The 27,532-nt window shown below is 43.4% G+C and overlaps 1 protein-coding gene and 1 long non-coding RNA gene across 4 annotated transcripts in view; one reads left to right on the top strand and one right to left on the bottom strand.

The window, feature by feature from the left end:
- LOC132978598 (sickle tail protein homolog) overlaps positions 1-27,532 on the bottom strand; it is a 63,557-nt gene that overhangs the window by 3,437 nt on the left and 32,588 nt on the right. For 2 of the 3 annotated variants that reach the window (XM_061043817.1, XM_061043818.1), the window contains 19 exons: positions 25,615-25,708; positions 21,924-22,209; positions 20,557-20,833; positions 19,874-20,161; positions 19,192-19,296; positions 18,667-18,704; positions 17,984-18,153; positions 16,659-16,834; positions 14,029-14,165; positions 13,653-13,800; positions 13,282-13,570; positions 13,097-13,204; positions 11,503-11,713; positions 9,974-10,057; positions 9,289-9,484; positions 9,098-9,179; positions 8,794-8,937; positions 4,415-6,595; positions 3,452-3,568 (listed from right to left, as the gene is read on the bottom strand). In XM_061043817.1, coding sequence (XP_060899800.1) covers positions 3,452-3,568; positions 4,415-6,595; positions 8,794-8,937; positions 9,098-9,179; positions 9,289-9,484; positions 9,974-10,057; positions 11,503-11,713; positions 13,097-13,204; positions 13,282-13,570; positions 13,653-13,800; positions 14,029-14,165; positions 16,659-16,834; positions 17,984-18,153; positions 18,667-18,704; positions 19,192-19,296; positions 19,874-20,161; positions 20,557-20,833; positions 21,924-22,209; positions 25,615-25,708 — 5,131 coding nt within the window. Of the gene's footprint in view, positions 1-3,451; positions 3,569-4,414; positions 6,596-8,793; positions 8,938-9,097; positions 9,180-9,288; positions 9,485-9,973; positions 10,058-11,502; positions 11,714-13,096; positions 13,205-13,281; positions 13,571-13,652; positions 13,801-14,028; positions 14,166-16,658; positions 16,835-17,983; positions 18,154-18,666; positions 18,705-19,191; positions 19,297-19,873; positions 20,162-20,556; positions 20,834-21,923; positions 22,210-24,395; positions 24,803-25,614; positions 25,709-27,532 lie in introns of those variants that run through there. The other variant, XM_061043819.1, reaches the window with a different exon arrangement.
- On the top strand, positions 17,603-18,040 carry LOC132978599 (uncharacterized). The gene is made up of 3 exons (XR_009673954.1): positions 17,603-17,717; positions 17,812-17,887; positions 17,926-18,040. It is a non-coding gene; the product is annotated as an uncharacterized LOC132978599 (long non-coding RNA).

The following is a 27,532-nucleotide window of genomic DNA, read 5'->3' as shown; positions in this document are numbered from 1 at the left end:
GAAAGGGCCCAGGAACACAAGAAGTCAACACCAGGGCCCCTTCCGAATTGTCACAGTTCAGTAGGCAGTACGTACTATTCAGTATGAAGTTTCAGTATACTGAACTTTCGTGGTCATTCAGTATGTATTTTTTGGGTCCACCTCAGTATACTGAACATTTCAGTATGGATACTAACTTCCTGGTTTCATGCAGTATGGATGAACAACAGAAAATATAACAAATGTCTGCATTATTATAAAACCTTTCCCCCTCTATTTAAATAATGATTTCACTATTTAAATGTGTCTTTATTGGTTTATTTTATATTCTGTATATTACTGTCTTTCATTTGTTCTGTCCTTTATGTACTTTATGTTATTTAGTTATTTAATCTGTCTTTTACTTGATTTACATTGTGATATTGTTTTTGTTTACCTGACTGTATATGCGCATTACTCTTCTTGAATAAAGCTAAACAAAAAACAAACAAAAAAAAACCGGGTGAATGCAGCCGGTTCTGGAAACGTAAATGACGTCACTTCCTCACTGAATGAATCAGAAGAAGTAGGAACAAATATCTGTCTACTGTGCCTACTGAATAGTAGGTACTAACAGTATACAGCACGGATAGTAGGTACTGTCTACTGTCTACTGAAAGATTGAGTATGTACTTGGCAATTCAGATACGGCCCAGGAACACAGGAAGTCAACACCAGCAACACAGGAAGTCAACACCAGGACCACAGGAAGTCAACATGACAAGTCATCACAAGTCAACATGACAAGTCATCACAACAAGTCAACACAACAAGTCAACACGAAATGTCAACACCAGGAAAACAGGACGTCAACAAAAGGAACGTGAGTCAACATGATAAGTCAATGCCAGCAACTCAGGAAGTCAACACCAGGAACACAGGAAGTCAACAACAGGAACACAAGTCAACCCGAGAAGTAAACCCCAGCTACACGGCAGGTCTCATCAGCAACAAATCAAGTAAACACCAGCCATACAGGAAGTCAAGGCCATCAACAAAGCAGGTAAACTTGGCATGTCAATATAAACATCATGTAAATCGACATACATTGAGACTAGTCAGTTTAACATAATTCAAATTTCCATTTAATCCACCAGGAAAATAGTTGGAAAGGGACAAGCTTACTTATGAACCAAACGGGGGTTAGGGTTCATGGCCTTAGGGTCTGTAAGGAGAGACTGGTAAAGGTACCAACAAGGGCATCTGAGGTTCTTTGAGTGGAACTACAACACCTACACTGGCAACAACAGAGGAACCTGAAGGGTGGTGACTGGGAGGACTGGGGTGCCTGATTAAAACCTGAGTGATGCTTAATTATTTGTTTTGTGGCCAATCCATGACTAGCACATTAAACCCCATGATGGTACCCTGGCTAACAGGTGATGATGCTCCTGCAGGGACAGAGGACGGGGGACGGGTCGTAGCTGAGTGTGAGGCACTTGAGATGAGAGTCAGCTTCACCAAGTCTGAGGCCATTGGTCTATGCTGGAAAACAACTAATTGCTCTGTCTGGGTCGTAAGTGAGGTCCTGCATAAAGTTCAATGGCTGTTTGGCTGGTAGTGGTGGTGATACCCCCCTATGGAGTCCAGCCCCTGGTGGTGGTGGTGATACCCCCTATGGAGTCCAGCCCCTGGTGGTGGTGGTGATACCCCCCTATGGAGTCCTGCCCCTGGTGGTGGTGGTGAGACCCCCTCTGGAGTCTAGACCCTTGTGGTGGTGTTGATACCCCCCTATGGAGTCTAGACCCTGGTGGTGGGGGTGATACCCCCCTATGGAGTCTAGACCCCAGCCCACCATGGCTGTTTGGTTTGGTTCAATGGCTGCCAGTCGATGGTTATTTTGCAGTATTCCACACTAAGCTGGTTTCTGGTCTTGTAATGTGAATCCAATGCATCCACTTACAGTCTGAAAGAAAGCTGACAATTGATCGTTTGGGATTTTGATGATTTTGAGATAAATGATAAGGTCTAAATTTATCTTTGTGTGGTAAGGTCTGATTGTGGTTACGATGGCCGTTGCTGTCCGTCATTTCAATCTCTGACCTGACGCTTTGAATTGTGGGAAACAAAAACGAGAGAAGAATGGTATGATGCATACTGTCGATTTTTCCAGAAACAAGGCAACATCCTGGTATTTTTGGCATACATTGGATCTCACATTTGTTCTTATACTGCATAATGACCAAACCAGCAAGTATTACTAGTATAGTAGGTGGTTTTGAAAACAGCCAGAGTCTTGTTATTTTGGGGGAATGATGGCTGAACAAGAGTTTCTAAACAAGAGTTTCTAAAGGTTTCACACACCTAGATATTTCTTCACCTCAATGCCAGTTGACCGATTGTTGTAAACAGTACAGATACAAGTCAGAGTCAGGTCACGTGCAGGTCACATGCAGGTCAAAACTCCAGACCACAGATGAAATGAAGACCTTGTTACAGCGCTGACCCTTTGCCTAGACTTTTTCTCATATACCTCCATTGTAAAAGACAGTTGAGTCAAGCTGACATGAGATCTCCAACTGCAAACAAGTTTGACTTTGACTCTTTCCATGATTTGATGAACAATGGAGGTTGGATATTTGTACAACTTTTTCTTGAACAAAGAAAACATGCTTAAAATCCTGTGACATTTTCTCATCACAACAACAGCCAAGCAAGTGAAGCACTGCTGAGCATGTTCAGCTGGCTGCATAGATGTTTGCTGGAACACTGAAAAAGTGAAAAAAGCCTTTGGGTCTGATAACGAGGTCTTCATTTAACATCCATGATCCTCACACTGAAAGGCCAACTGTGCAGAGTTTCAAAGGTTGAAAACTGTTTATGTTGGGTCGGTAGCATTGGCAGCCTTAACAACATAAACAGGTGATGAATTAGACAGATGTGTGCGGAGTTAAAGACCAACAGCACAACAAAAAGAACTGATGGACAGGACCTGTACACAGAATAAGGAAAATATAACCATACATTTCATCACTGCAAATACAGTTAAAACATTACAACATGATCAAGAACTACATGTGACAATGTCTTTATCCCGCTAACATAGAAAACAGATAATCAAACATGTTGTGGCTCTTTAACAATCATCAGGCTCTGGTCAGTTTCATTGTCTTTTAAGGGACACTGTGTGGCCAAAACACGGCAATTCAAGTTGGATTTGGGGTGGATTCCTATTTTTTTTTCATGTTAATTGGCTTCTGGTTAAACAGTTTAGAAAAGCATACTGCCACCCTATTGGCAAAATATTTCGAGTCAATATCAAAGAGCTGTTTGAATGAATCACATCTTTTAAAAATGTTTAAAAAACAACCTTTATCAACATCTGTCAATTAAACAACTTGATGGTATCAATAAAGATGTGATTGTGAATGGTGGGATGTGCTATCTGAAGAGCCCACGTCTGCTAACTTAACCTCTGTTAGACTTTATTTACCTGGCTGGGCTGCTTCTGATTGGCTGGCTGGTTCTTAGGTGTCTTCTCCGAGCCTGAGGAGGACGAGTGACGTAACTTTGTGTGAAGTCGCTGAGCAGAAGAGCCGGAGCTGGAGGTCTAGCAAAAAGATACAGGAAGGCTAGTTAGAAATAATGGTGTCATTGAAAAACAGCATGAGGTACAATGTACATAAAACTACAGCTAAAGAAGAGCAAGAAGAGAGACAAGAGTTAAGAAGAATTCAAGCATTGCAATTCAGGTTATTTAAGCACAGTAGCACCAGAACCCTGAGACACCAGTTCATGAACCCAGAGACAGAAGGTCCACTGCACAGACAGTCCAGAAGACAAAGTTTGAGCAGGTGATGTTATGACCTCAGACATGACAAAGTTCAATCTTCTGAAACCTGGAAGGGTGAACACTAAATTATCCTGGAGTCAAAAATGCAGTGAAATGAATGTGGCTTGTTCTGTCCTTTTGACAATCTTCTTTAAAAGCTTTTGATCCAGAAGATGTTGCACTTTAGCGCCAGTCTAACAGACCAAAACAAACTAGGGGGCAGCAATCCCTGAGTGGCAAGGTGGTCTCCCTTTCCCCCTTTTTTTTGGCACAGATAATTGTTTGAGAGGTTCACATGAAATAAAACATGTGTGAAACATGTTTAAGCCTCTGAGTGAGACATAAACAAGCTAAAGGAAGCACTGTCCCATCAGATCAGTGTGAACAAAGAGCTGGGAACAAGGAAACCCAGAGGGAGTCTGACTTCACTCTTTTTTTTAGGAAGTCATTACTCAGTCATATATTTGATATCTTCTATAACATGATCCCTTAAACTGGTCAGAATGATTTGATAGTTTTTTTGGTTAAAGGATGAGGCTCTGTTTTAAAACAAAGAGTTGTAGAACAGAAAGGTGTGTGAAGTACACATCCCAACACCAGCACAGCACTAGAGGAACATCAAACCTGTTTCTTTGTGGAGGTTTTCCCTGTGTCAGGCGGGGGCTGGGCTTTGGCCCTCTTACTCTGAGGTGGATTTGGGCCTTTGAGGATCTGAGAGGCTGGCCTTTTTGACGGGCTTCTCTCTCTCTCTCGTTTGCCCTTGTCTGTAGACTGAGCTCTGCCAGAGGAGTTGAAGGAGGCATCAGGGGACTGAGGAGGGGAGGACACAGTGGAGGAGGAGGGGGAGGAAGGAACAGTGATACTGTCCATACTGACTTCCAGCAGTTTAATGGACTCTTCCAGACTGTCGATGGATTGGAATGCACTCTTGCAGAGCTTCTCAACCCTCTGTGACTTTGAGTCTATGGCACTGACGGGAGAGGAGTCCTGGATGCCTCTGTCATTCCCTACATCAGGTTGAGATTTTTTGGTATTGTTGATCTCAAACCTCTTGGACTCCTTTGTTTGATTGTTGGTCTCCATTACCGTCCTGCACTCTGAGGCCATCTCCTCCTCTTCCTCATCCGCGACCACCTCAAGAGTCTTCTTTCCTGCTTTGCTCTTCCCTGTTCGAATGGCCTGGCTGATTGCTGCCAGTTTTTTTTTGGGGAACTTGAATTTGAATTTCTTTTTGGTCTCCATCTTCCCAAATGAGTCTGGTTTACCCCGGTCCTGGTTTTCAGCAATAGAACCATTAGCTGCCGAAGGTCTTTGATTGAGAGAGTTCTGACCATTTTCTGTGACGTCTTTAAAGCCAAAGTTCATATTTATTTCATTGATATTTATTTTTAAGTTCTGTTCCTGCTGATGCATCTCTTCTTCAGCCATGCGGATATCTGAGGAGAGAACCCTGTCTAGATCTTCCTCACTTTCAAAGATGGTAGACAGTCGCTTACAGGCTAATTCAAAGTCCATTGGCTCATTCAAGAAGACAATAATAGGTTTCCTATCAAAGTCGTCCCTTTCCTCAAACCCTTGGTTCTCATATACCATGTAGGTGAGTTCACCACCGCTGTCTACATCTACAGTCTGTGTGTCAGATCCACTGGTTTTGCTCGAGTCTTCCTCTTTGGATAGGATCCTAGCTCTGGTCATGGAGCTCCTGAGGCTGATTTTACTGGTGGGAGGTGGAGGAGGCGGAGGTCCCTCATCACTGCAAACGTCAGGACTTAGACTACCTCCATCTTCAGTGTACTGTGCTCGGTCTCTGGATCCCTGCTCTGTTTCCTCCTGCTGCTCTTCACTCTCTCTGTAGGAGAGGTCGGGTGACGGGGCGTAACGCTTGAGGACTGGAGTTGACTCTGCCCAGTCCTGACGAGAGCTCTCTGTCTCATTCTGTGGGTCCTGTGGTGACGTCTCCCCCGAGCTGTCATCTGCTGTGTTTTCTTTCTGTAATGTCAGGACTACTATCAGATTAGACTTTTTCTCAGCCGAAGCGTCTCTCACAGCCTTGTCCTGTGTCTGCTCAGCACCCGTTTGATTGGTGTCTTTTTGTAGAGTGACAATAGTTGTAAACTTCACCTTTTTATCTGCTGTGGTCGGGGAGCCCACCTGTCCAACAACCTTCTTAGGAACACTTTCTCTTTCATTTTGTGGAGCTGTAGGTGTAAGTTCCTCTGTCACTGCTCTCTGTTGGGTTGGTGTCTTCACCCTGTCTTTTGTCTGGACAGTCTGAGTGTCTGGTAAAGCTACGGGTGAGGGCGTCTCCTTCAGCTCTACAACAACCTGCTTTTCAGTACAATTGCTTTCTTTCAGCAGAGCTGCAGGTGTAGCTGTCTTATGTGCTTCTTTATGGTTTGGTGATTGATCCTTGTCTTTCTTCTGGATAGTCAGGTTGTCTCGTGGAGGTAAAGGTGGGGGTACATCCATCGTCTCTGCGTTGGTTGGTGTCGCAACCTCCTTTTTCATTTTGACAGTCTGAGGGTTTTGTGAAGACTGATTTGGGCGGACATCCACCTCCTCCACTGTTTCACATTTTAAGGATGTGACTTGTCGAACCACTTTGTCTGCCTCTTTCTTCTGAGGTCTCTCACTGTCTCCTCTCTCAGCTTCACTGTAGGATTGGATAACACCAAGCTGAGGAGCTACCTGGGGGTCAGACGGATTCTGATTGGTTACCTGTGCTGTTGCAGGTGTCTTTAATACCTCTTTCCATTTTGTATTTGTGCTGGACAAATTATTGTTGTTGGGCAATTCTGTAGTCACCTATAGTTACAAAAGGAAACAATAAAACAGTTGATCATTGGCAAATTAGGAAACTGGATATTAATATTATTATTATTAAAGGAGCAGTATGTAACTCTGACACCTAGTGTTTAAAATGGGTACTGCAGTCTAAATTCTAAACATTGTAGAGAGCTGTCTCCCCCCCCCCTCCTCCTCTCTAGAGTCGATGCTCACACAGGTCACCATGTGGTGGACTCTGAAGCTTCAGTGTTTATCCAGCTCTGCATGGGTCTGTAAACCTTTCTGTGTTCTAACCTCTCTCCATTTTTCAAAAGCATCTCCAATATTGATCCTAGTTTGAGCACGTTTCTGCTCGTGGAGCTTATTAGAAACATGCAGAGGCTTTTTAGGTCGGGTACAATCACTTCTATCTGAACCACTTCTCTTGACCGCTTCCATCGCTGCAACACCTGTTGACCTGATAACTGCTCTCATATCTGACAAACTGAGGGGCGTCCAAAACGGCCATGTGGGGTGTCTTAAAAGCGCCTACCTTCTCTGGTCCAAACAAATCCAGAGCATTCAGGAGCAGAATCTAAAGTTAGAAGGAGGACATACTGGCTGCTGCATTGTTGTCAGAGAAGCCAGCACTTCAACATAGCATGTTTCCTTAATGTCTGATCATATAGTAAGGTCACTTTATCATTTCAATCACTACACATCTCACTGATTGGAACATAAACTGAATGTTTCTACAGTATTAACACTTACAGATCTAAACTAAAGTAGAACTATGAAAACAAATATGTTGATCTTCTATATGAAGATATATGTGTCCAAACTGCATTCAAACATATTGTGGAATTTTTTAAATCTTTGCAGGTGCTTGGTAGTGCTATATGAACACATACCTGCATATTGTTTGTTTTGACAGCTTTTCTTGATGAATGCTTTAGTAAATATTTTCTTGTTATTACTTGAACAGAGGTGACTTATTAAAAATGAATGCAGCAGAGTTAGTGAGTGACTAAACAGCATTAGGTGTCCTCAGGCTTGAGGAGGGAAAAACAACAACAACAACCTCAGAACCGAACAAACATAAAACAGAACCACATATCTGAGTTCATCAAGGTGAGATAAATGATACACAAATACATGAGATTTGTTACGTTATAAAGATCATTTTCATATTCATTTAGATTCTTATTTTAAGGGAGCTCAGCGTAAGTTCAAGCAGGAAGACTTTTTTTATTCTCTCACACATTCATTATATTTAGCCCCTCCCTCTCCACCACTTCCACCTTCTCCCTGCTTGGGTGATCAGCTGATTGTGGGCATTTACTCTTTAAGTAATAATCCACCCCCTCTCAAACAATCATCCTGCTGCTGTCACATTTTAAAACCTGTTCTCTCTCTAACGCAGTCAGTTTGTCATTTCAGTGCAATCGCTGCGACCCTCCTCCTCCCCGGTCACCTCCAGTCCAGCTCAGCAGAGTTCAGATACAGGCTAAGAAACCCACCACCAGGGTCTAGACTCAATAGGGGGGTATCACCACCACCACTACCAGGGGCTGGACTCCATAGGGGGGTATCACCACCCTCACCAGGGTCTAGACTCCATAGGGGGGTATCACCACCCTCACCAGGGTCTAGACTCCATAGGGGGGTATCACCACCACCACTACCACCACCAGGGTCTAGACTCCATGTTTTTTTTTCTTCTTCAGACTGATATTTCATATGTTGGTGTCTTGTAAGTCCATGAGGGTGCCTTTTTATGCATGACAAATATTCAAAAATATATGATACAGTTACCATTGTCGGACATTATTGTGAATGAAAAAAACTAAAATCACTAAGACTAGAAACACACTTTAATAAAAAATAAAAATACATATTTCTAGTTTGTGTGAAAACATTTCTTCTCGCCAGAGGAGGCATGTTGACCGTTTTCAAAGTGCACTTCAAACTAAACTGTAACGTTTAAAAGACCTGCGGTTTACCTCAGGCTCCGTCTCCAGCTCAACCACATTTCTGCAGCCCACATCCCCCATAATGCATTTCTCAAATACTTTAATGAAGGATGTGTGCCTATGGTGAAGGGTAAAGGTCTAATGATATGCTGAAAGTTCTGCTGAATGTTTCATGTCTCAAAGTCTCATCATATTAAATATCAGCTCTGTATTTAAGCCTCCTGAGCTTTATAGGACACAGGTGATAATAATAACTGAACATACCTGCAGCTCCTTCATGACCTTTTCTTCCTCTTCCTTTTCACCCCTGTGTACAGAGGCTGCAGACAGGAGGGGTTTAGGTTTGACCTCTGGGGGCTGTCGGGGGGGTTTGGGCTGGGGAGCAGCAGCAGGCTTTTCATCCTCACCCTGAGAGAGAGTCAAAATGAAAGTATGTTTTACATGCTGAAAGCTGCTACATACCTGTAACTATTTTCTCTACATTCAGGTATCCACCTGTTGGCTGCAGGTAGGCACCTGAATGCTGTCTGCTAGTTTGCTGCTAACTCAAACTGTGTCACAAACTTACCTGAGCTCCTAGCGGCTCCCTCCTGGTGAGCTCCTCCTCTGCTGGCCTGGCTGTACTCACACCTGAGGTGACTGCATTGAACCTGGCAAAGAATCATTAAGATACTTTATCGACCGTATTTTCTTAAATCATTTTTAAACTTCGGTCCGGTCAGGCTCCTCTTTCCATGAGGTCCTCAGAGACAAACTGACCTTCTAGGAGGAGGAGGAGGAGGAGGAGACCTGCCCGCTCTGTCTGGACTCTGCTTCAACTCCTTCTCCATGCTGGAGCGTCGCGGCTTCTCCATCTGAGGCCGACTGCTGCGCTCTGAGCTCACTGGAGCTGATGGAAGGGTTGACGGAGGAGCAGAAAAAGAAGGAGCTGCAGGAGTCTGCGAGGGTGCAGGAGCTGAAAACACACGTTTTATGGTTATTTATAACTGGTAGGGATTTTTGTTTTGCTTAGATTTTGGCGCAGCCCTGTGGACTAAGCTGTACCTCTTATCTCTTTGCTGATCTTGTCCTGCACAGGTGTAAGCTGTGTTTTATAATATATATCTCTTTTCACTTTTAACATATCACCCATTGGGTATCTTTGCTGTAGAAAATGTCAACAAACAAAAGCTGTTTCTGCGGTGACTCACTCACTGAGTCTGACACGTATATCATCAGCCATGTTTACAAGCATTGAGATTAAAATATCAAAATCTTGTTGCTGTACTCTCGTCTGCTTTTTGTTTCATTGTCCCAAACCTACAGGTCACTGATAAATAATGTCAGTATTTGGCTCACGCTGTCAGAAAACAATCTGTAAATATTCATACTTGACTTAATGAACAAAAATAGAAGCAGCTTGTTGGGAGCGAGCTCAGTGCACCTGTCCCTGTGTTACATCTACCTGAGTCTGCAGCTGTTGGAGGAGTGTGGGAGGAGTCCATATCGTCAGTCCGCCTGTTGGCTTTGACCTCTGACTTCTCTGAGGCTGCCACAGAAAAGTTTGCTTAGTGACATGAAAACACTGACCAGCTCATTAAAATATGTCACAGAGGGAGAAGAAAACATTTTAATTTTTCAACACTATGTATTAAATCCTGACTGAGTTATACGTGTGATAATTCAAGATTTATAATCCATGATGATCACAGAGTTCATCATTTGTGTGCAGCCTGTTAGGTTTCAGACCAACTAAACAATGACATGATCATACCTCACAGGATCAATACACTGTCACAAATCTCTATTTGGAGACACCGAGGGCCGGATACACAAAAAGGATTGTACAGCTTTCCTTCAAAACACACACAAAGGGTTAAATGCACCCCTAACTGCACTGCACCCACTAAACTCAAAAGATCATCTTACACATATTTTTAAAGTTGCTCTTAAATGATTATATTTGTCCCCAAAGATTTATTTATTTGGGCGTTTTGCCTTTGTTTAAAGAGGAAGCAGATAGAGTAGGAAAATTATTATTTTTACTGTGGGGAGAAAATTACCCCTTTCTGTGCAAAACCCCACTTTAAAAAAGCATGTTATTCACCAACAGCCACACACAGAGTGGAGCAAACCATCTGTTGTAACCAGGCAGAACTGTGCCCGCTATATTTATAAGTGATGTCACACACAAACTGTCCAGTGATCAGGAAAACAATTATGCCTCCGCATGACGCAAAAAATAAATGATCTGTGTTTAAAGTCTCTCAATATTACTTTAACATTACTATTGTCAACATTATCAGGGGTTAATGGAGACAGTCTGCAGCTGTTACACATGACGAGGAGGATGCACATTGTTTCTGAGAGTGCAGCTGCTCGGAGAATAAAAAGTGCAGATCGATTCTCTCCACATTCAGATGCAACTCAAGAGCAAACTGCACGGAATGGGCTTTTCTAGTCTTCCAACTACTCAAAGAGCTTTTACACTACAGGTCACACCTACACATTCACACACTGATGGTAGTATCATCCATCAGAAGTAACTAATCCATTCATACACCACCAATGGAGTAGTGGGAGTAATTTCGGGTTGAGTGTCTTGCCCAAGGACGCATCAGACATGTTGCTCAGCTGGGGATCGAACCCTAGACCTTCCAGTTGAGAGACGACGACTCTACCAACTGAGCCACAGCCACCATGTAACAGAATACTTTTTGTCCTGGTTTGTGTCAGAATGTTATTCACGCTGAATGCTTTGTGTGATTTAGATATTTAGACAGTGAATACAGACGGAGCAAATAATGTGCAATTTTTGGAGCTATTAGCATCTGCTATAGATTATTTGAGAATCCGGCCCTCAGTCTTCTCTGTATAATACTCTTCTGTGTTCACAGCTTTGATGTAGGAGAGTCCAGGTAAACAGCAGACAAGACAGAAGATGGGCTTTTACTTGTTTGTCTACAACAACCCGTGTGTGTGGCTTGTTCTCACCTGCGGACTCTGCTGGTCTACCTGTAAGTGCCAGGACCTCAGGTGTGTCAGGCTTTGACTCTGGTTTTTGGCCAGAGGTCCTGTCCCCAGGATGTCCCCCTCCAGTGATGGACCTCAGTGGATCTGTGCTGGTGCTGAAGGTCTGACTGGATCCGGACCTTGTTGTGGACTGGTTCATGGTGCTGCCCTCTGGTGGCTGTCTGTGGGCAGTCTGAGAATAAAACAGATCTTTGTTATAAACTTTGAACAGACGTTAAGTTTTCTGTAGAGATCAATCAGAGTTCTAAGTTTAGAGTTTGTTGGTGAAAGAACGTGTCGTTTAGAGGTGGACTAAAAAGATTTGATCCAATATAGTTGCACAAATCAGCCTGATTCTATAAAAGTCTTTAAGCAGGTTGAGTTACTCCCAAAGTAAACATTTTCCTAATGAGTTCATGGTCTCAATCTCTAATTTGCAGTCTTCTTCAGTTCACTATAATGATACTTGTATATTATGGTCCAGTTTCAAGTGGGGCAGGGCTAAGCCTCACTTCTCTGCTGACAGATTGAATTTAACATTTTAGATTATTGGGTTGTGTATGTGTTCCTTAAATGTAAGATTGGAGCTGAAGACAACACCAGGAAACTTCAATTGTTCCACCACTGTTTGAAATTTAAGTTGGGATGTAAAGATTCACTCAACTCACGATACGATTCTCTCACGAATTATTTTACAAAATGAGACTGAAGACAAATAATGACTGAGAAAGATTCCTTTAGGGGCTGCTAACCCGCTTGTCAGTGTGGTTTGGTCTTTTCAAGTTGCTTTCCTCTCAACAAGGGGAGGTGATTGGAGCTTCTCACTGTGGTGTGGATTAAAAGCTGCATCATGTTGGTTGTGTTATTTGTGTAGTTCTCTGTCTTCTTGTAATATCTGCACACAGTTTTTGTCTCGTCTGTTATCTTCTCTCCTCTTTCATTTTCTGTCTTGTTGAAGCCAAAATGTTTCCACACCTCTGATTTAAAAGACACTGGTGCGTCCTCAATTTCTAAATCTTGCTCTCCAGCTGCTGATGCTCACCATATTATTGAGATTCATTTTTTACCGAGTACCGATGTGAACCTTGACACCTTTGAATCGATTTATCATGATTTTACGATGAATCTTTTACAAGCAACACATCATGGTCTATTGTGTCGTCAGCTTGTTCCAGGTCAAAAAGTGGCTCTGACGTAACCACCCTTGTCTAATAAACTTTTGATGTTCCAAAGGAAATAACATCTGTATCAGAACATTATGCTCAAAGAATGCAGGACTGCTCGTGGCGCCTACGGTCATGAAATGTACTATGGGAGGCGGAGCCAGTTATCAGGCCTCGCTTGAGTCGCTCCTGTGAAATCTTAATCATCTATTTTAAGAGTAGGCTTCAAACTGTCCTGTTTGATAAAGCTTAAAGTTAGATCTGGCTCGTTCAGGCTCGGACAACCTCCTAGTTAAGCTGCCATAGGCTTTGACTGTCGAGGGACCTGACACACTCTCTCTCTCTCTCTCTCACTCTCTCTCCTGAGCTGTGTGTGTGTGTGTGTGTGTGTGTGTGTGTGTGCTCAGGCTGACCTCAGTGTGAGTGTTTGTTTTTAGGGTGGACTCGTCTTTGCTGCCCTCTGGTCCAGGTCCTGGTCTCCTCTGCAGGCCGGGGCTCCCTTCTCTGCTGCAAGGGCTCACCTGCCAATCAGAGTCATCTATCACTCATCACTTCCTTTCTTATGTCATCATCCAGCTGACGATCACAGAGCTCATACCTTGGCCACAGTGGGTGAGTCTCGCCCATGGGTTTGGGTTAGAGGGGGGCTGGGGTGGTTGGGGGGCTGAACCCCTGAAGCTGCTATGCTTTTCATCCTGCGGACCATAATAGGAGAGGCGGATCCATCAAGGCTGATCTCAGAAGAGGGAGGGGCTTGCAGGGGGGGTCTGACAGATGAGCGGGGCTGAGGCTTGGGCGAGGTTTTCACTGGTCCCTGATCCGCCTCCTTCACAGGATCCTCCTGCTCCTGCGCTGGTCTTATGGGGGGATTGGATTCTGACACACACCTGTCAAGAACAGGGCGGTGTTAGTTTCCTATGTCACACAGCTGTTAGAAGGGGGAGGGTTTATGTTAAGGAAGGAGTGTACCTGCGCAGAGAGCTGAGGGACTCAGTCAGACCTCGGACTCGTTTCAACATGGCGTCCATCTTATGTGGCTCCTCCTTTAGGAAACGTACCGCCTCCACCTCCAGACGCAGCACAGAGCGGAGCTTCACCTGCAGCTCTGGAAACTCACCTGGAGGACAGGTGAGGTAAACAGACACGGTGAAACATGAACCATTCTGTGAATGTCCTGTGTCACATCTCATTTCTCTGATTTGTGTCAGAGTTGTTTCTTTTTTAACCCATAAAAAAATTAATTTATATTTTTAAGCCTCTTGCAGCAAGAACTTAAAAGCCATAAAATCAATCTGACTGAAATATTAATAAATTATGAATCCTGATAAAACCCTGATCTTCGTACTTTTGAGGACAGCCAGAGCCTCTCCGACCCTCCGCAGGTTCACGGCTGCTTCCTCCACGTCTCTCAGTGTGATTGACAGCTGGCTGGGACTGGAGGCGGAGCTTCTCTGGAGGTGGTCCACATAGACCTCGAGCTCACTGAGAGACCAAAGACATGAACCATGGAAGGGTTAACCGGCAGGTGTCAGACTGTGTGGTGTCCTGCTGCGGACACTAGAGGGCAGCAGAGCTCATCGACCTGCTTGTGCTGCGATTCAGCGACATTTACACAACGGTCGTAATCATTTCAATGAATACTACACATCTACTCTAGGCTCCTGAAGGCATCACCACCTGTGTGTGAGTGTGTTCATCTTTAGGCTGCAGATATTTGTCTTTTATCTGCAGATATTTTATATTTATCTCGTTGTACCTTGTGCATCTGTGTTTTTGAAATGGATGTGTTCTGTATTACATAATCTGTGTAGTCTGTAAACCGGACCTGGACCCTGATCCAGGACCTGGACCTGCTGACTGTTACCTGTCTGCTCCTGGCTGGGCTAGTTGACCTGTTGACTTTGTCATGTCTGTAAAGTTTGAACTGTTCTGCTGATGTGACTCTGATGATTCTACTCCTTAATCAGGCTCCATATTTAAAGTTTATTCTGATCTGGTTTCAGTATAGTATATGTTCAGCACATTTTATTTTGCACCATTGTGCCCTCCCTGCTACATCACTAGTAGAGGTTTCTAGTGTAGCAGGGCTTAGTTTCTGATAATTTGTGATTAGGACCTGCATCTATTGGATTGGATGCAGCACCTCCTTTGTTTTTGTTTAATATTAAACTGTTCTGTCATTCTTTTATTTTGCATTTAAATTATTGGGGAAACTCTTCTTTTCCTACTACCTAAAAAAAAGGGAGGGACCAATAAGAGTTTTGTAATACCGAGGGGACACAAAAGCAATTACGCTCCGAGACTGTGGAACAACCTTCCTGAGGGTCTGAGAGGAGCCGACAATGTTGAGATTTTTAAACGCAGTCTTAAAACTAATTTATTCAGTCTGACTTATATATATTGCTTTATATAAATTAAAATCTTAACATTATTGTATTGTCTTTTTTATCCTACTACTATTTTTAATATTCTTCTCCTATGTATTAATTTTCATATCTTATTGCTTTTATGTGTCATATTTTATTTTTTCATTTTTATACATATTTTTTTAATTCTTATTGGTGTGCATTAGTCTCTCAATGATTTTCTAAACTACTTTTTCGTCAATAACTTTTCTGCACTCTTGTAAAGCACTTTGAACTGCAATTTAATTTGTCTGAAAGGTGCTTTATAAATAAAGTTTGATTGATTGATTGAATCAGGGGCCATATTCAAAAAGCTTCCTCATAGTCCGGGAGACAGGTCTATCCCTCAGGATTTTGCTACCTTTTTTTCACTAGTATTTCTACTGAGCACATACCTCTTTTTTCTAAGGTTCAGACCCTAACCCCTTTATACACAAGGGGAGGAGCCAACCGTCCCGTCCATGTAAACACGGCTCTGACAACAACAAAGCCAGCGGGACTCGAGCTTCTCACTCATTGTAGACAGTCAGGACTCAGAGACACATTTACACAGGACAGACTGGATTTCTACAGTATTTATGTGTCACACAGTCTACCTTTAATACACTCTCCAGGACTCCCTGTTGTTGCTCATGTTGGCTTTATGTATGAGTTCTTATTCCTGATGTGTCTGAAGAGTGTGTGTGTGTGTGTGTGTGTGTGTGTGTGTGTGTGTGTGTGTGGAGATAATTGTGTGTCTCTGCTCTGTGTGATAAATGTCAGCCCTGTATTAGCATCATGAGTGCAGTGTGCTAACGTGAGGATGAGCTTTGATGTCACATTAAATCTCATCTCTCCTCCTCCCCTGGCTCTATTTATAACAATATGTTTCTTCACATCTTCCTCTCCGCAAACACACACGCTTCCGTCTCACACGCCAATGATAATCTGACTTCAGCCGCTGTGACATCATTATGGGCGTGATGTCACAGCAAAGGGAGTCGATGTTGAAAAGGCTAAATCACCACTTCACAAATCATGGCCTTCTTCTGGGTTCAACTTTAGAACACAGCTGACATCCTGTCTCCATGAGTTTATTAAAAAAGTTTCACTGGCAGTTTTCTACAGCGTAGAAGAAGAAGAAGCCGTTTAATCTGGTGTTTCTGCTCAGTTTCTTAATCCTCTAATATGTTTGAGAGCTGTGGGAATAAAGGACGGATTGGGGTCGACAAACTAAATGAAAGTCATATAACATATATGAATCTCTTAAAGAGACAAACTACCATCCCAAGAGCAAACAGGAACTCTACGTTCAAGTCATAGCTCACATGTCACATGACTGGTGCAGAGGGCAAAAACAGTTTAGGAAAGTGCCAACGAGCATTTAACACTCTGTGGAGGGGCAGCACCATCTCTTCAAACAGATGCATGTTAACATCACCTGGCAACCCCCAGGAAAACAGAGAAATGAAGATCAAATGCGAGCTTTGGGCACTTGTGACCTTAACGCAGCATCTGTGAGCAGGGACGGTGTCAGGTTTCCAAGTTTTACTGGGCCTGATGATATCAGAAGTTAAAGTGGTTTTCTCACCTGAGCTGTGTGAGAATGGCCTCCTCAGTCCTCAGGTAGAGGACCCTCTCCTCCTCCATCCCTGCTCTCCGTCTAAATGCCATCGCCTCACTCTGACTCACACGATCACACATCAGGAGAAGCAACTCGTGACCGGCCGTCTGCAGCATGGCGCTCACACTCTGCTGGTTCAATAGCTGCAACACACGCAGCAACCAGAGGATAGAACATCAGTAGTGCAATAAAGAGAGGATGCAGTAACAACCAGTAGGATACTGGTAGAATACTGAGGGGACACAAACACAACCAGGGGCTATGTTCACAAAACCGGGAGCCAGGTCCATCCCTCAGGATGTTTTTTGCTGTCAATCAAATCTTGCATTGAAGCATTTTTCAAAAAAGGGTGAAAAAAAGGTAGCAACAAACACCGTGAGGGATGGACCCGGCTCCTGGACCATAAGTACAAAGAGTTGCTCCCATAGGGACAGGATTCTAACTCAAACAGACTCCTAATCATGACGTTTCATGTTAAACTGAGACTAGATCCTGGTTAAGATAAAAGCTATGAACGAAGCATGTTAACCTTTAAGAGCACTCCTAAGAGGAAAATCTGTTTTGAGAGTTTCTCAAGCAGCAGAGAAAATGGAGGAAAGACGTCAAGAGAGGAGAAATGTTCTGCAGACGCTGAATGACAGTGAGTTAATCAAACACTACTGATTGGATCGTACAGGTATGATTTTTGTGAGAGATCTCATTAGATGTGCACTCACATCTCCCACCCAACGCAACAATGCAATACTGCGGGAACTGATCACAACAAGTGATGACTTGTGTTAGAAACCGCCTATCAGCAGGATGATCACATGGAGAGGCTGTCAACATCAGACAGGTTACTACACAGGTTAATAGACAGGTGAGTAAACAGCTTAGTACAAAATGTAATAAACACAGGTGAGTAGACAGGTAAGAAGAGAGGGGAGAAGCCAAGCATGTATATAAATGTAAAGAAAGGTAAGCACACAGGTGAGCAGACCGATTGGTACACAGGTATAGACAGGTGAGTAAACAGGAAATAGACAGGTGAGTAAACAGGAAATAGATAGGTGAGTAAACAGGAAATTGACAGGCGAGTAAACACAGGAAATAGACAGGTGAGTAAACAGGAAATAGATAGGTGAGTAAACAGGAAATAGACAGGTGAGTAAACACTAGGTTGTTAGACAGGTTATATAACACAGTTATGTAGACAGGTAAACAGATAGGTGAGTAAACACAGTTATGTAGACAGGTAAACAGACAGGTGAGTACTCATAGACATGTGTGAACACAGGTGAATAGAGAGGTACCTGTAGGTGTCTGAGCTGGTTGAGTTGCAGTCTCAGCTCACACACATTTCTTTTCGCTAACATCAGACTCTGCTGCAGCTCGCTGTCAGGGGGAGGGGCCTGAAGAGCCAGGGGCTGGGTTTTAAAGCTGTCACTCAAAGCAGCTGGTTTCTGATGCTCAGATGACATACCTGAAGGTCAAAGACAGGTGATGATACTCAAGGTCATATAAAGGTCATGATACTGAAGGTCAAAGACAGGTGATGATACTGAAGGTCAAAGACAGGTGATGATACTGAAGGTCATATAAAGGTCATGATACTGAAGGTCAAAGACAGGTGATGATACTGAAGGTCATATAAAGGTCATGATACTGAAGGTCAAAGACAGGTGATGATACTCAAGGTCATATAAAGGTCATGATACTGAAGGTCAAAGACAGGTGATGATACTGAAGGTCAAAGACAGGTGATGATACTCAAGGTCATATAAAGGTCATGATACTGAAGGTCAAAGACAGGTGATGATACTCAAGGTCATATAAAGGTCATGATACTGAAGGTCAAAGACAGGTGATGATACTGAAGGTCAAAGACAGGTGATGATACTGAAGGTCATATAAAGGTCATGATACTGAAGGTCATAAGGGTCATAAGCAGAATTTAAGGTATTTTGTAAGAAGAGAAGAACATCAAATGCCTTACCATGTCGGTTGTTGAGGAGTTTATGTCCAGCAGACACACTGAGGCCAAACACACACACACACACACACACACACACACACACAAACACACACACACACACACACACACACACACACACACACACACACACACACACACAAACACACAGTTTAATTACAGTTTTTACAAACGTGTTGTGTGAGGCCTGAGCTTTTTTTGGATGAACCATACATACATACAAGTTTCAGATATTCATTGTACTGTATCATCCTACAGCAGACGTTGATGAGAGCACTCAAAGCCTCACACTTGTTTACCTATAAGATGATGAAGTGAGCGTACTTCACACATATTTTGTTTTCTTAGATGTATTCTTCTTTTTTTTGCTCCATGCTGTTTGATACCATCTGTGCTGCAGCCGTATCTAATACGCTTGTGTCGTTACAGTTAGATGCACTCATAATTGAAAAGGAGCCTCATGAGTTTGTGCTGGTAGAGCAGGTGTTCATGTACTGCTACATGGTGTAAATGCAGGTGTTTACAGACCTGACGGCCTCCTTCACTCCTGGAATATCAGCTCCCACAGACAGGGCGTGATGCACCAGACCTGCCAGACTTGCTATCTGCTCCTCCATGGCCTTCATCCTCTCACTGAAACACAACAACATGACATGGCATCGGACATGCAGCTCAGGTTAAAGTGTGCACAGAGCACATTGTTTCAGCTCTGTTGCATCCTGTTACATGTTTGATGTTTGTAAGACTGATGTATGTCAAGACTCTGGGATTGTTTTGAATGTCTTGTTTCTGTAGCACGCTTTGTGCCCTCGTGTGAATGTTGCATCAGGTGTTGCTGGTTCCTGATTTCAACACCAGAGGAATCCTGTCTTTCATGTTATATCGATGTTCCCCTAATGCCATCCTGGAAGACGTTGCTTTTCAAGTGCCATTTAACATTTCTCGTCCCACTTGTGGTCAAAACCTTCATTCGGTTCCTTTAAGGCACCACTTGAATGTCTGAGAGTGTCTGAGAGGGGACAAACAAACGCTGACAGGCTTCATGTACAAAGCTACATCAACATTAAGTACAAAACAAGATCAGATGCTCTAATGAGGAAGTGACAGTACATGCTAGTTCTTTTTTTAGCTCAGGCTGGCTAGTGGACCTTTTTCAACAGGTAAACACCTTGTTAACAAACTTAAAGGATGACTCTGGTTGTAGGCTCACCTCTGGGCGGTGCTGCCAGTCACATGACCCTGGAACAGCCTATCAGGTGTCCCCAGTGGGCTGTCAAAGAAAACGGAGGAGGGGGAGGAGGACGAGCCTGTGGTCCCGTTACTGGCCCGCCGCAGGGACCGGCGGATCGGTGACATCCTCTCTGCAGACACCAGGGCCGACCCCTCGATGACCTGTCCCTCGGACAACCTGACCTCACTGATTCTCTGAGGGGAGGAGGGCGGGTTCCAGGATCCCAGAGGAGGACGCTGGCTCTCTCCATACTTCCTGCTCTTCTGCCTGGATGGTGAAAGATGCACAGAACAAAGAATTCATTTGATTTGATTATTTCATTTGGATTTTCAGGATTATCAACACTTTAGACAGTGAGCCAGAGTTCAACCGTTACTATGCTCGATGGACTCTCCTACACACCTGTCTTATGAAATAGAAGTGCAAGGTATTGTCAGATTTTAAAATATGTTGATATAAGAATCTGCTGAGGGCATATTGTTTATGTTTGTGATTGGTCATGCTACTAAGACCAGTTCTTCTGCGTGTGAACACTCAGCCTGATCTCCCTTGTCAGATCTGAGAAGCCAGATCACCCAAAGGTACCCTGGATATGTTGAACTTGCTTTGTAGTATACGCCTCTGGACTGGGTTTCTGGATCTGGACAGGGTTTTTATGTTACCTGTGCAGGGATCGAGTCTGCTGGTCCAGGGTATCTCCGTAGCCCATCAGGGGTTTGATGGAGGCACGGTACTGCTGCAGACATCCTGGGATCCCTGTTCCCCCAGAGTCCACCAGGTCTGCAGCGAGGGATGGGGGGGCGCTGCACTGAGAGGAGGAGAGGCGACCTCCTCCTGCTCCTCCATCCAGCAGGGAGGAGCAGTACGAGTCCGGATAATGTGGACCTCCTTCAGCACGCAGGACCAGAGCCATGGACTTAAAGTTGTCAGCATCCTCATCTAATATTCAATCAATAATCAAAACATTTAATGTGAGGCAGTGCACAGAGGGAATGAACAGGTTGTACAGAGGCATTCTTTTAAAATCATCAACAACATCAACAGCTTCCATATGATCATCAACAGTAGCATCAATGTCATTAAGAGTTCAGAAAGAGCTGGGTCTTTAGCTTTTTCTTAAAGGTGCAGAGGGACTCTGCACATCAAATGGAGTTCATTCATTCCACCACCGGGGGGCAACAGAGGAGAAGAGTCTCGAGACTTTGGGCCCTGTTGTGAAGGTTGGACTATTCGCCTTTCATTGGCAGAGTGTAGTGGGCGGGGAGGGAGTGTAGATCTGGAAGAGCAGTTTGTGTTTGTTTTGTAAGTGAGCAGCAGAGTTTTTTTAATTTGATGCGAGCAGTAACTTGGAGCCAGTGGAGGGAGAAGAACAGCAGATTGACATGTGATGTTTTTATGTTGTTTTGAAAACCAGGCGCTCTGCTGGAGCACCTCACCACTCACAATGATTCAGTCTATTTAACAAAAACCATCCAGTCAGAAATACTTCCCGCCACAATTGTCCAAAATGCTGACCTTTAAATAAGGTTGTCAGACAAAACATCAGAAGTACATAAAAAAGATGATGAATGGACTTAAACTTGTATCGCGCTTTTCTAGTCTTCTGACAACTCAAAGCACTTTTGTATGGCACATTCATCTACTAACACACTGATGGCAGAGGCTTCGATGTGAAGTGTCCAGCAGTATTAACTTCATGTCATTGAGTAGCGGGAGCGATTTAGGGTTAAGTGTCTTAGCCAAGGGCATGTGACTGCAGGAGCCAGGGATTGAACCCTTGACCTTCCAGTTGAGGGACTACCACTGAGCCACAGTCGCCTGCATGCAGGAAGAACTGCCAGTAAGGAGGTGAGATGGTTGATGAGCCTGTATCAGGAGTAACATGCTCTGACAGGTCTGAGCTTCCTGATGCTGTACAGGGCGTAGACCTGACCGATGAGCTGATGATGTGAATCAATGAACCTTAATCCATGATAAATTAATAATGTCTAAAATCAGTGATCAGCTGAAGACCCTGCAGGTATCTCACCTGGTTTGACATCCCTCCTCTCCAGGATGGAGCTGCTGCTGTTGGTGCACAGGGACCTGGACAGCCCCGCCCCCGACAGGCGTTCCCGTGGTAACGTTGAGCTGCCCAGTTCCCCCGCCACCCCTCCTTTGGTCCCCCCACCATAAACTCTCCTAGAAGGGGAGGAGGGCATGGAGCGCACCATGGGGGGCGACATGGAGCCCTGCAGGCTTTGCAGGGTACTGCGGCCCGATGCAGAGCGAGTGTGAATCGGGCTGTGACTCCCGTACAGAATCTCTTTAGAGATCTGAAACAGAACAAACAAAGTATTGTTTACAAACACACATAGAAATGTTTACAAACACACACACACACACAAAAACCCTGTTTACAAACACACATAGAACTGTTTACAAACACACATAGAACTGTTTACAAACACATAGAACTGTTTACAAACACATAGAACTGTTTACAAACACACAAAGTACTGTTTAAACAATTAAACAATTCCCTTAAATAAACACTCAAAAACTAAATACACACAAAAAAAAATAAATAAAAACTGTGAATAAATACAAAGCGTTGTTAAATGTCCATGGTGAGCTTTCTCACTGAGACCACTTTGTGCAAACAGTGGAAACTACATCTTAAAGTCGACCTTGCTGTTGTACTAATCAAAATGGGTCTTGGTCTCGAGACTACTTTTTGAACGTCTCAGAATCAAAAGCATTTTTGACTCATCAAGAGCATGCCCACACATTGTCAGGGGTGCAAAAATAGAAAATGTTCTGCAGTCATTACTCGGTATCAGACTTAAATCAAGACCGGTCATGAACACCACTGATTGGCTATTTGTCCAGGTCATTACTGTGATTAAAAGGAAATGCCATTTTCTATAAGAACGGATACTTCAATCCATTTGTAGTTAGATTTTTCATCCCCGTCTGCAACCTTCCCATTATTACGGTCTAAGTGATTGACACGCCTCCTGCACACAGAGTGATATTCATGGTCTTGGTCTTGTCTCGATCTAAATCCATAAATGTCTTGGTCTCAGAGCACTCTGGTCTCAGGTATGTCTTGATTAGTGTGGTCTTCAATACAACACTAGTTGACCTACACATATGAGGTCCGTCCTTCTGTCTGTCTGTCCTCCTCTTCCTCCTCCTCCTCCTCCCCTTCCTCCTCCTCCCCTTCCTCCGGCTCCTCCTCCTCCTCTTCCTCCTCCTCCTCCTCCTCTTCCCCTTCCTCCTCCTCCTCCTCCTTTTCCTCCTCTTCCCCTTCCTCCTCCTCCTCTTCCTCCTCCTCCCCTTCCTCTTCCTCCTCCTCTTCCTCCTCTTCCTCCTCCTCCTCCTCCTCCTCCTCTTCCTCCTCCTCCTCAGTGAGTACGTCTAAACATGTCGGCCCCACAGATCCAGTTTATCAGTTCAATCAGAAGGTGTGGTCTCGCCATGTTCATGTTGTGTTCACACACCTTTATTTGAACGACTGAAGAAAAACATGTCAGACTGAATTATGGGAGTAATGTTTGATGCTCTCTGAGTGAAGCTTAGGGCTAATCAGACTGAAGCTCTCTAAGAACTTTTCATTTTTTTAAGGTGGAATGTTTTCCCTCACATCGAATGACCTCTTCAGGTCTAGACTGACTGGTGGACTGGTTTCAAGAAGAGTTCTTCACTGAGAGTATAGCTGCATATAGTCAGTGACACCTGAATGAGATTATATTATGTATGCATGTATTACTGTATACTGCATGTATGATATGATTATACAGCATCTACTGTAGTACATACAGTTATCAAAAAGTGCTTTACAGAACATGAAAATCTCAATAAAACCATGAAAACAGAATCAACAATGTAGCAATAAAACAGAAAGAACTAAAACAATGATGGACTAAAGTTGACAGTAAATAAATAAAACAAATAAAACATGGATAACACAAGGATTACAAAAAGGCCTTTTGATTAAAAAAAGTATTTTTAAAACAAGGTACTGATGTAGCAGCTTGCAGTATAAAACATGACACTGCATGCACAGCAGTATTTACAGTATGATGCTGCATACTGTATGTACTGTAGTCATTACAGTAGAGCATTGTTTCCTTTGGTGGTCACAAACAAAGAAACTGCTTCTCTCCCTGATAATAGAAGTGATTTGTGCAGCAAGTCACAACAGGGTTTTTTCATTTTTAGGTAATGCAAAAGTACTCAAACACGTTACTATTCTCAGTATGTTCTGCAGTAATGTAACTTTTCCCACCACAGTAACACATTAGTACAATGTGCACTGTAGTCTATTCATTTTACTGCATGCACCACAGTATTGACAGTAAAGTACTCTATTTACAGTTCATGCAGCATGTGCCACTGAACACATACACACATAAACACGCGCACACACACCTACACATATACACATACATATAGGGTATACTCATGAATACATTCATATTTACATTCATACATATACACATCAGTCCTGTCTTACCTGAGCGTGCACACAGTCAGTGATCATCAGGTGAGTGTGTGTGTGTATTAAACGAGTCTTTGCTTTCAGTAAACAGGGCGTCGATCTGTGAACGTGTCACGACACATGAAGCTCTGCACAACACAGCCTGCAGTGTGGCGAGTGCACATAAGCTCCACAGTAACAGCAGCTGTCTATCAAACTGCTGCAACAGTGATGGACAGATGTCACACTAAACAACTAGACCAGTGGTTCTCAAACTATGGTACGTGGGCTCCCTGTGGTGGTACGCAAAGGAATCTCCACAATATAAAAAAAAAACCTGTTCAGCATAAAACGCTATTTTTTTTTTTGTCATACTCTTATCTGTCTTGTATCTATTGGGTTGTGTTTATATCAAATGTTTTTTCCCCTCTAAAATAATCTAGTTTTTGCAACAAACAACTTTAATCTCCTCAATTTATGCTCGCACGCGCCCACACAGACATCAACACCAGGAGTACGCCTCGCGTTTTGAAAAGTTCCACTTGATATTTTTAAAACGGAGCCAGGAGATGCTTCCGTTGTGATGCATTTACAAGAGTGTACGGACAGTGGACCTTATCGCTCCCCCTCCCTCCCCCTCTCTCTTGCTCTGAAGCTGATGTGATTCTGCTCTCTTGCTGTCTTAACTCCCTGCAGGAGTAGAGAGGGATTTTCTTTTTTTAAAGAGAGTTTTGCTAACGCGGAGCCTTATAATACAGAGGCTCTGGTTGCACTCTCCACAATTTTATGAATAAATGAAAAATTAAATAAGAAAAGGCCGGATATATACATGGGCCCAGGTATCGTCTCTGTGTGGGAAACACTGGAGACTAAATATTCTCAAACAGGTTGTTGGTATAAAGTTTTCATTTTTATTGTTCTGCACTTTTTTTGATTTGGGTAAATGTCAGAGTTGTGTTAGTTTAAGTGCCAGTTCTAGTGCTAACCTTTAGTAGTCCTATAGTGTGGCTGCCAACAGTCAATAATAAATACTATTCTTTTTATGAATATATTTGCCTCCTGTGTAAAATGTGTGTAGAAATAGACCAACAGTGTATTTTAACATCTACCATAATGGTGGTACTTGGAGAGCTTCATGATGTTATTTTTAAAGGTGGAATCAAAGAGCAAACAGCTGATTTATAAAGTGTTCAGTTAACTGTAGGATGATGTTAATGTGAATGAATGAAGCACAGAAACAGACCGTGTGACTCACCCTCCCCTCCGTCTTTGCAGGTCTGGCATGGCAGTTGAATATGTGTGCTGGGTCTTTATGGTAAACCTTGAGACAGGAGTGTGACGAGATGTTTCTGAAAGCAGAAATAGCACAGTGACATGGTGTTACACAGAGAGGCTGTTAAACGCGAGCCTGAAGGCAAACAAAGAGACACTGAGGCGGGGACATCTTCGGGAAAATCACTGAGTGCTATTGTCACAACACAACAATGATGATCAAAATGAAGTATAACACTACTATACCATGTTATGGTCCTGTTGCTATGACCTTTGACCCCTGTTGCAGTGTTTATACTCTGTCTCCAGGGCTATAAAAAACTCTCTGAGCCCCTTTGCCGCGATGGAAAACATCACAGGGTCAAAGAGAAGTTTGTAGTAAGAAGAGAATCCAACACTGCGCTGATGTTCATGTGTCACATAGGTCTGCTGAAGACAGACTATTAGGAGCACATCTATTCCCATGGTGCGTTCTTACCGTGTTGTTTGATGCAGCCAAAAGAACATGAACACCTTGGTGATAAATATGACCTCATTAAGGTTTTTAGTGTCTGACTCAGAGCGGCCCTCGGGATAAGGCAGCTTTTAGCCACTGCAACAATTTGCCTGAAGATCAGAGAACACCTCGTAAAATCTCCCTATTTGTTGTTGTTTGTAAAATTGCTCGGCATGCACCTTGTTTCATTTTCCTCTGCTCCAAGGCGTTTAATGTCACTACAGTCCACACCTGTTTCCTTTCAATAAGAAAGTCCAGTGTATCCAATGCTTAAAGGGATACTTGACCCGTTGAAACATGAATCTGTATTGACATTGGGTCATATATGTAGAAATGTGAAATACATTTTGAAGTTGGTGCCTTCTTGGCCGAGAAAAGGTAGAAAGTGTCTTTTTGGCTCATGTGGATGAAAGACACCAAATCCCAGAATGCACAGCACCGCAGGACACTCCCACTAAGGTCCTCTAGTTCAGAATCAGAATCAGAAATACTTTATTAATCCCAGAGGGAAATTCGACCGGCGTCGGCCCCAGCGGCCAGCAGCCAAGACACAAGACTGGCCTGTCGGCAGCAGCTGTCTCACCGCTATATTTATATTTTTTCACCATTATCAGCTTTCTCCATAGAGCCTGTTAGCATAGCTTCCAAGCAATATGGCGGACGTTAAGTTTCAATTCTGGGAGTGAGTTCCCACCCACTGATCTGTGATTGGTCTGTAGCTTCAGTGGTCGAAAATATGAGGAACTAGCATTGTAGTTTCACCCCGCTAACCGCAACAGCTTCCAGTGACGCAAAAATCATCATTTTGAGTCACTGGAAGCTCCTTTACAGACTCAGAAATACAAAGATTTCTCATCTCGGGAAAATGAGGGCGGGATGCATGACCATTCAAAAATACTACCAGGTTTCTAATGATACAAAGATTAATGCAAATGGGTCCCTTTAAGGTGATAATAAAGTAAGAATTAAAGGTTCTGTCTCTATAATTTAGAGAATTCAAACAGCTCCTGCTGGTTGTTTTACTCAGTTATGGACCTCCCTGACCAAAAAGGTATGTTCAACCACATCACAGGTTGGTCTGAGTGCAAAACAAAAGACAAAATAATATTGAAATGAAACGTTCGCCACCTTTCTACTTTGCTTGGGAACCTCCAACCAGAGATGATCCTGATCAGATATTAAATCCACTCTATTGGCCTTTCAAAGTGAAGGAGCAACGCTTTTGTTCAGGCTCCCTCAGATGTTTGCATTCCTCTCCTAATCTCTAAGGTTTAGCTAAATCCGCCCTGCAGGAGAAACTTCATTTGGCTGCTTGTGTCTGCAATGTCGTTCGAGTCCATTGGTAAGTGTTGGAGGTTTAATCTGGTACATTGAAAAACTACTTTGCTCAGTTCCCTCAGGTCCT

The sequence above is a fragment of the Labrus mixtus genome, chromosome 8, assembly GCF_963584025.1.
Source record: "Labrus mixtus chromosome 8, fLabMix1.1, whole genome shotgun sequence".
Taxonomy (NCBI): domain Eukaryota; kingdom Metazoa; phylum Chordata; class Actinopteri; order Labriformes; family Labridae; genus Labrus; species Labrus mixtus.
Note: the sequence above shows the minus strand (reverse complement) of the source record. Positions and strands in the feature narration are given on the sequence as shown.